General features: G+C 41.4%; 1 protein-coding gene across 1 annotated transcript in view; it reads right to left on the reverse strand.

The window, feature by feature from the left end:
• Positions 1 to 1,150: 1,150 nt before the first annotated feature.
• LOC119292311 (THO complex subunit 1-like) overlaps positions 1,151 to 8,791 on the reverse strand; it is an 8,180-nt gene continuing 539 nt past the window's right edge. The window contains exons 2-21 of the mRNA XM_037571156.1: positions 8,658 to 8,763; positions 8,466 to 8,540; positions 8,059 to 8,149; positions 7,798 to 7,943; positions 7,613 to 7,684; positions 7,250 to 7,322; positions 7,070 to 7,135; positions 6,915 to 6,961; positions 6,728 to 6,799; positions 6,497 to 6,625; positions 6,346 to 6,411; positions 5,389 to 5,430; positions 4,945 to 5,061; positions 4,775 to 4,857; positions 3,692 to 3,758; positions 3,265 to 3,336; positions 3,094 to 3,144; positions 2,309 to 2,368; positions 1,721 to 1,870; positions 1,151 to 1,643 (exon numbers count right to left, since the gene is read on the reverse strand). Of these exons, the coding sequence (XP_037427053.1) occupies positions 1,434 to 1,643; positions 1,721 to 1,870; positions 2,309 to 2,368; positions 3,094 to 3,144; positions 3,265 to 3,336; positions 3,692 to 3,758; positions 4,775 to 4,857; positions 4,945 to 5,061; positions 5,389 to 5,430; positions 6,346 to 6,411; positions 6,497 to 6,625; positions 6,728 to 6,799; positions 6,915 to 6,961; positions 7,070 to 7,135; positions 7,250 to 7,322; positions 7,613 to 7,684; positions 7,798 to 7,943; positions 8,059 to 8,149; positions 8,466 to 8,540; positions 8,658 to 8,763 (1,795 nt within the window). The 3' untranslated portion in view covers positions 1,151 to 1,433. The remainder of the gene's footprint in view (positions 1,644 to 1,720; positions 1,871 to 2,308; positions 2,369 to 3,093; positions 3,145 to 3,264; positions 3,337 to 3,691; positions 3,759 to 4,774; positions 4,858 to 4,944; positions 5,062 to 5,388; positions 5,431 to 6,345; positions 6,412 to 6,496; positions 6,626 to 6,727; positions 6,800 to 6,914; positions 6,962 to 7,069; positions 7,136 to 7,249; positions 7,323 to 7,612; positions 7,685 to 7,797; positions 7,944 to 8,058; positions 8,150 to 8,465; positions 8,541 to 8,657; positions 8,764 to 8,791) is intronic.

Below are 8,791 nucleotides of genomic sequence, written 5' to 3' on the forward strand. Positions count from 1 at the left end.
AATGTTGTAGCCACCCTACCATTCACCATTGGTGATGTGTACCTGGCATTCACCCAACAGACACCCTATAATTCTGTAGCCACCCTAGCATTCACCATTAGTGGTCGTGCTAACCAGGATCGTTGGGTTTATCCTCACGGTCGTTGCAATGCACTTGGCGCTCACCACGGTCGTTGCAATGCTCGCCACCTTCTCCCGCCGGATCTCGTCTGGGCGGGCGGGCACTCACGGGTGCCTGCCTACTTGTGCAGTTGCACCGGTCAGCTGCTTTTGACAATGGGCGCACGCGTCCATACATACTAGTAGAAGAGTTAAAATGCAGCCCACAGTGGCGTGTCGGTGCCCATGCCGAGCCGAGGCGCGGCACGGCCATGAACCTCGTCTCATCTCTTGTACCCAGCGGGCGAGCTGCCTGCCACAGTGATACTGTACTACTAGCAGCTAGGTGAGGTGAGAATCCTCGGCGGCATTAATCCTCGCTGAGCTCTCTCCTGCATATATACACTTGTGTCGTCCAAGCAAAGCTTCCTTCGGCCACAAGGGCAGGGGCAGGGGCAGGTCCCATCCTTCATCCCAGCCGTCCACTTGTCATCCAGCGGGCGGTCCAGATGAGCACTGGTGCCCGCTGGGTAGTTGACCGGGGGCAGTGAGTGTAACTAATTACTTGCAAAGCACTTCGCATGAGTAGAAAACCAACAACCATGATCCGTTACAGGACGGCTTTATTAAGGGCGCCATTCATTTTACACCAACGGGGTGGTTGCGGACGAGCCTTCCAACGGAACACCCGGGCTCGCAGCCAGAACTGCGCGTCAAAAACACTTCCAGGATTCGAATTTCGTAATCGGATCTCGCCAAACTCGCGGAATATAAAATGTAGCGCTGGCATTGGCAACCACTCCCGGGTACGAGATTTCAATGGCCCTACAAAATGCCTCCCAACACAATGATTTCTGTAAAAAAAACACTTGTCAAACGGGCTGGCTTATCATCAAACAGGGCTGGATTTCAACTTTGTTGCTGCAGAGGATTCGAACCGGGTTCCCACCCACAACTGGGCGTGAGAATGTTTCCTGAATAAATCTAGTGAGTGCTGGCAATGGCAACCGCTCTGGATATGAATTTTCAATGGCACTGTAAAACGAGCACAAGATTAAACAGACTGAGCTTTTGCCACTTTGTTGCTACGTATATCATGTACACACATATGTCAGGCTAAAACATGGTGCCCACCAGCATAATTAGGGAATACATTGGTGTCACTGTCAAAACAAAGGGGAAGACATTAGCGTCTGCTAATTAACTAATGTCTCGGCTCAGGTGGCGCCAAGACCGAGAAACGGCAAATCGGAATCAAAAAGTTGGAAGCATGATACAACATCATCATCTCTCTCCTTGGGAGGAAATCCTTCTATTATGCCTGTTTGCCACCCCTACCGACGATCTCTACTATGCGCGCTTTTGGTGTTATCTTCCCCATCGTCCTCGGCATCGCACTGCCCGGACTCGGGCCCCGAGACCTCGCCGGGGCTGCGCTTCTGGCCGTCCTCTCCCGCACCGTTGTCGGAGTCCATCGGCACAACGCCTTCCTCCTGGTCGCCCCCGCTGCCACCGCCGTCCGTCTCGGGCGTGGCCGCGGCAACCTTCACGCAGCCAAGGCATAAGATGCATATTACGGGTTATGGTAGCCCAGATATGCGCCAGATGATGCCCTAGGTACCTGTGGCTCCTTGGGGTGGGCTGAAGTGCCTCTTGTGTCCTCCCGTTTAGGCCGTTTGGCCTTCTCCCCGGGCTTAGAATTGAATTTGGCGCGCACGTCGGGCGGCAGCAGCTCGGGAGGTACAACCCCTTCGATCCCGTAGTCACAAAACTGAAATCAGGCGAGGCGGTAAGCATTAGTTAGCTGATGATAAAACATGGCAAACTAGACATGGATTTTGTGCTCGCATGCTCATGGGGGTTCAAAATCGTAGTATTCCATTCATTTATTTTGGTGAGAAAGCATGTGAACTAGCAAAAAATTATGCAAAATATGCCATTTTGTGAGCTGTATAAGACACGATGAATGACTAACATATAGCAATGAATTGTACAAATTTGGTTCTCTTATAGAGCACATAAACATGCATACTGTTTTTGCACAAATGTTTGCTAGCACACAATATTTTCGCAAATACAAAAAATATTTTCCACATTTTTCTTTGAAATTTCAAATAAAAGTTCATTAAGGAACATGTGCATGAATGTCAATAATAATAGTAATAAATACAAGTAAAAGAGACTGTAATAGCAACAACATAATACATACTCGAGAAAATCCTTCCAAATCTTGTCTGGCTTGAAACCGTAAACCTTTCCAGCAATAAACCTGTTTTAAAAAAAATGCTTTTGAGACCACTAAACATATTCAAAAGAACCCTTTTTTTTTGAGACCACTAAACATATTCAAAAGAAAATTACAATGATGTTTCTGGCATCAGGTCATATATGCAAACCCAAAAATAACACTCCTGAAATCAGTGTCCATGAAATGAGGACATCGTTTCATGAGCACTCCACTAAGCCACTGATAAAAGTTTCTGCCTATGTGATTTGAACCACCCTGTCTTGGTGTGGGACAAGATCCGTTACCAGTGCAGAACTACATCAACAACATCCTGTTCTATACAGAGAACAGTTCATAACAGCATTGTGTCAGGTAGATCATGGCTACCTGAATTTTAATAACTGAGGATACACGTGCCTGATTCCAAGTGTTTTTTAAAAATGAAACATGTAAGCACGATAACACTAGAGTTCCCAGCTTAATCCCCACACATATCAGCAAATATGAGAAGGGAGAATTTCTATGGCATCTGCAGAACTGATGATAGACACAAAGATTACTATTATTAATTCATTTTTAGCACAACTTCTTTGGGAGAATAATATGTTTTGGTTCAATGGAGAGCTGGGTCCCATTTCATAAATTCTTTGCACCAACTCCATTTTTAGGTATGGATGACTTAAGCGCAGGGATCCAGCAAAGTTCCTCACTAGAAACTTCTACTGGCAGCCACTCAAGAACGTAATAGGGCTGGGATTTGAACTTACACGATTATTTTTGTGGTGATACTCCTCCTCAATTCCAGCAGATGTGTCCATCTGCAATTTTACATTAAAAACTCGATATTAGAGGAATATCCTGATAAGTTATTGTACATAAAAAAATGATGAATGCATCAGAGGTGCAAAATAACCATGAAAGAAACACTTGGTGCTTACATCTTCTGCAAGTGGTTTCCAATATTCTGTAACTGATGGCATGCGGACTCGGTCAGAGTCAGTCAAAGCATCCTGCAGTTCCAATGCAAGTGAGATGTGGGTTGCAAAAATTGCATGGCCAAAAAAGGTAACTCAAGGCACATACAGGTAATTGGATGATTATTTATCAATACTGTGTAGGCCATTCAACTAACAGGGCAGTGACTTGCAGCAAATTTGTACAAGGCCCCTGTCCTGCTGAAATGTACCCATTCAAACTCATATTTCTTATATAGAAGAAAACTTGGACAGTAAGAAAAAGTAAGTTTTTCGATACTCTACCAGTACGAAAAAGGGCCTAAAAGACTAAAACCAACAGATTTTGCAGTTATACTAATAGTAACCAGTCAAATAGGATAATAGCGGGAAGTTGTAGCTTAAAACGTACAGGGTTTAATTCTGCCCATTTCCACAGTTGCGCAAGTTCCTTGTTTCCCAATCTCCACCTTGGCTTACTACATCAGAAGAAAACAGTAGAGTGGAAACAGCTTAAAATTAGTACAGTGAAAACAGTAGAGCACGACATAATAAGCTCTCATGTTACAAGAGTGAAAACAGCTTAAAATTCTTCACTGACCTAGCCAGTATTGCACAACATAATAAGTCTCAAATTACAAGAGTGAAAACAGCTTAAAATCTATCACCGACATAGCCAGTATTTACTGTTGCCCTATCCCTTCATTATCACGAAATAAGTCTAGTAAGTTTTGGATCTATACTACAAAACTGGTACAGAAATAGGCAGTGTGTTAGGTCAAATAATTTATGCAGCATTTTATCTGTAAATTTGTCAATGGTTACTTTTTCCTAGACAAATCTAGAACACAAAATTACAATGAGACAATCGATATTTATTATCCATTACTGGATCCTCCACTGGAAAAATATCATATTTGGAAGGATTTTGCACACTAATACCTAACATGGATTACATAACCCGTCTAACTACATTAATTAACATACATACTACTGACATTTGATATGAATGCTGATGAAACTGGTCAATTCCAAGCTTTGCGCAAGACAAAAATGAAAAATTAATCAAGAAAGTGGGTACTAAAATTTCTGAATAACTGCAATAGATTACCATACTGACAAACGATTCTTAAATGCTGGGAAAATAATGATGAACAGACAAGTGTGAAATAAGCTAGACATAAAACTCCATATGCTTGTTTTATGACAGTTCACAAAAAGGTGTTTGCTGCTACATGCACCAGTTACATACACCTGGCTCTGAAGGAACTAACAGCCACTATATAATTATTAAGAAAGTGCTTAACCAAATATACAAGTAGTCACTAATAACATGGTCAATACAGCAGTTTTGTTGGTTAATATTAAAATGGTTTCTGCTTTCAAACAGTTATACACTTGCACACGTTCTGCTCGACTAAGCACACTAGCAGCAACACAAATAACAAAAAAAATCAGAAAACATGTAAATGCCTAAAGAAAGCAAGTAGCACACCGTTTTCTGGCTCCGGCTTGACTGGACTTCTTTTCAAAAGGCTGTTTTTCAAATGCTGGACATCCATCTCTCTTCCACCATACCTTTTCAAAATGCAAACAGAGGTATGAGAAGTGGTGAAAATCCTGCATCAAAAGTATAAGACTAGTACACTGCAGCAAAGTATATACCCAGTTTTTCTCCCGCTCAAGAATATGCTCAATGCTTTGTAGGAATTCCTTCCCTTTCGGTGGAATCATCTCCAGAAGATTCTTGACACGCTCTTCACAAGATTTGATTTCCTCTTTCTGATTAAACGGGGACAAGAGATAAAATTGTCAGAATTAATTCTTAATTGAACGATGGATTAATAAGCCCCTCAAAGAAACCAATAACTAACATCACAATTCCTGGTTTACTATACTACAACTATGGCCCAGGTTACTTGTATCAGGCACTCAGAGACTGGCAGTTGGTACTGGTAACAGTTGACCCAATTACCACTAACCAGGGACTTCATGCTAGCACAACTTACAGATGGAACATTCAACAAAAATAATTATATTTGAACCCTTTATGTTAAGCATGCACCTATAATTGGAGGCCAAACTGAACAATGTGATTTTGTTTCTTACCATGCTCTCGGATGGACCTTCCTTGTCAGTCTTTCCAGGCGCCTGATGTACAGAACAATTATGTCAGTGGTCCACACCTCACAGATAGTAGCAGGCTAATCAACGACAGGAAATTGAGCTGAAATAACAGGGAAAAAGGATGTCTATGATGATTGCAAGATTGTGCGAGTATATTCCAGTTCATACTTCACTACCCAACAATAAGTTAGCTTGATAGTCCACATTAGTTATAACTTTCCTTCCAACTATTGCCAGATGCATGTCAGCATTCTATGGCATGGGGCATATACTCCCTCCGTTCCTAAATATAAGTCTTTTTAGAGATTCCACTATGGACTATGTACGAAGTAAAATGAGTGAATCTACACTAAAATATGTCGATATACATCCGCATGTAGTTTGTAGTGGAATCTCTAAAAAGGCTTATATTTAGGAACGGAGGGAGTAATAAGCAACAGGTAACAGCAGCAACTATAAGTGACAGAAATGCTGTTCTATCAACTATGGTCATCAACTACGGGCATAGTTACTCTTAGCTAGGTACATGAGAAAGTTAGCGAGTGTATCTCCTTCTCAACAGTGTCGTTAAAAATAGCTGGCCAGTGTGGAACACAAGCAGATGAGACTTGCATGGAAGAGAGAAAGCGGAGAAAGAAGAAATTTATTGTAATGGCACATGCAGCCCACGTGCAGTCACATAGCAGCATAATACTGATTTGGACAGAGGACAGGAAGTATGCATATAAATAAACAGAACAAGGATGCAACGAAATTTAAGAAGATTTACAGGGAGAAATGCTATTTTTTGCTTTGGTAGCTATTCAGAATACAAAACATGCTGCCTATCACGGAATGGACAGACAATGGGAAACCCCTAAATGCTTGGAAAATTGAACAAGGATGTACAATAGGCACAAACTGATGTTAGATTGCAACCTAAACGCAAACTATGTGTACCTTGAGATAGTCAAAAAATATAAGGCATTGGACAAGGATGTGGCGTCGAAAACTTGCGTCTTTCAACTGCATATAAAGAATGTTATACGGTTATACAACAACCGTGAACAGTCACCAAAGAAACTAGTGTCAGATGCTCAACAAGAATTACCTCCAAACCCATCAATTTACTGCTAGTAAGGTACTTAATATTGAAAGCAGCATCTTCCTCCTGCTCAAGATTATTATGTTTTCCGTCAGCATCGCTGAGAGGCTGAGCTTCAAATGTGCTTAACACGACCTGAAATTTAGTTATCAGCATCAATCAGAAGTTCAGAACAGAAACATTGAACAGGAAAAGGTAAAAGACTGCCTGTCAATGGAAAAATGAAGGAGAGTGTACCGTTAAATTGGACGCGAACTTTTGCCATTTTGTTGGATTTGTAGTAGTCAAAGCTGGGTTACGGAAATGCTCCTAGAATGAAAATAAAACCCAAAGTTAAGAATTGAAACAACCTCACGTTGAGAAATTAACAGGTGGCATAATGATGATCTTGAATCCCAGAGATTAACAAGTACAATATATCAACCTGCAGACTCCACAGGGTCTGGTAGAAGTTGAAATCAACAGAAATTCCTGAGAAACAAAGGTGCATTAGGAAATGCTATCATTTACAATACACTTAAATGAAGATAGGAAAGAACAGGATAAAATAATTATTTTTATCAGGACAATTGTACTAACCGTCAGTGGCATCTTTCTCATACTTAGTTTCATTTGATGTGTTGAAAACTCCCTTGATATTGAGAGCTGATAAGTAAAAATAGAAGAATAAAAATAAGCAGTGTACCCAGAGGACAGTTATAATTCCTTGTCAATAAGCAGCCAGACTAGATAGAGTAGGGGAAGATGTAATATGCAAACCTGAACGCTCTGACAACGGGAAGAAATGTGCCAGGAACATGATAATGCGTCCGCAGAACACCACATCGTTCGACTGAAATTTCATAGTATAGAAAATATGAATGCTAGTTGAGCACACAAACTTTGTATCAGATGAAACTCCAAGAAGCGCTCTTGAGAAGCTTGCTGAAGGTAATGGTCAAAAACTTTTCGCTGATAAGGCCAATAGCCATTTATTACACAACAAAGTTATCACTGGCAAAGCTTTTATTGAAAACTTTCAGTTCGGTAGTAGATAAACCACCCACCAGTCTAAGTTTAATCAGCAGTATGATAACTACAACAAATTAGCTAAAGATTACAGAATCAAATAACCAGACTAACCTTTGAAAGTCTTCGAAGTAGTTGGTTGCAAGTCCTCAGCATAACCAACTTGCCACGCCCAAATAGCTCTTGCTAGAAATAACCCAAAAAAATCCATTTAGCAAAACTATGAACATACATTATGTGAATCATACCGGCACCACAAACCATTAAAAAATGAGTGCAATTCGCAAATCCAGAATTACCTTCCCCAAGACATCCTGCTTGCTCTCAATATACCCAAAGACATCTTTGCAGTCTTTGATAGTTGACATATCCGTCAGATCTTCCAATAACTGGAATACCATGCCACCCTCAACATGCCCTCTTTCACAAAGGTAAAGCATGATATCTAATATGGCAGAAGTTGGATTTGTCAGAATAAAATAAACACTATACATACTCTTAGAAACTGATGTGGGTAATAAAAATATTTGGACAGGACTGGTGAAAGGATTGTGACTGACCAAGAAGATGTGTTATCAGGCAATTACTTTCCCCGCTATCCAATGAGTTTCCATACTGCATAATTCCTTTACCCGATTGAACTGCAGATGACTAGAGTAAAATTATGAAACAGAATCAGCAATCGAGATTTGTTTGTTTCTAGGATTGACGATCAGCAAATAAAAAGTGCATCAATTGCAGTCAGTTATCAACCATAATAAAGAAAACATTTAGTGGATTGTATATAGGCAGGACGACAACTGATCCATTGTGTTAGGTTCCAATGGTGCCCATAAAATTGAAATTTGTTTATCAAGTTCAGGGGATAGCTCAACACATCATATGCCGTGTGGTCAGAAAACTGAAAATGCGCACATCCCTTTGCAGCAGAGACTAGCGTAGCCTTGTCTGCGTTAAAGAAGCTTACCACAAGTTCCTGCAGCAGCCTTCGAAGAGCATTCTCCAAGGTCTGGTTCTCCTCTAGCACCAGCACCGTTTGCTTCTGCCAAATCGGATGAGAACCCGGGTTAAATTACATCATGCCTATTGCATTCTATAACAAAACACAGCTCAAGGATTACCAAATGCAAACGAATCTGGATGTGCGGTGTATGCATACCTGAGGCTTAATCGCTTCCTGCACCGCCTGGAGGGCGAAAGCCTCGGGGGCCTCGTTCCTGGACAGCGCGGTCCGGAACACTCCCTGCGACCAAGCAAACGGTTCGAATTTAGGGGAATTGGCCGAAGCGCCTG

The sequence above is a fragment of the Triticum dicoccoides genome, chromosome 4B (genome assembly GCF_002162155.2).
Source record: "Triticum dicoccoides isolate Atlit2015 ecotype Zavitan chromosome 4B, WEW_v2.0, whole genome shotgun sequence".
In the NCBI taxonomy this organism is placed as follows: domain Eukaryota; kingdom Viridiplantae; phylum Streptophyta; class Magnoliopsida; order Poales; family Poaceae; genus Triticum; species Triticum dicoccoides.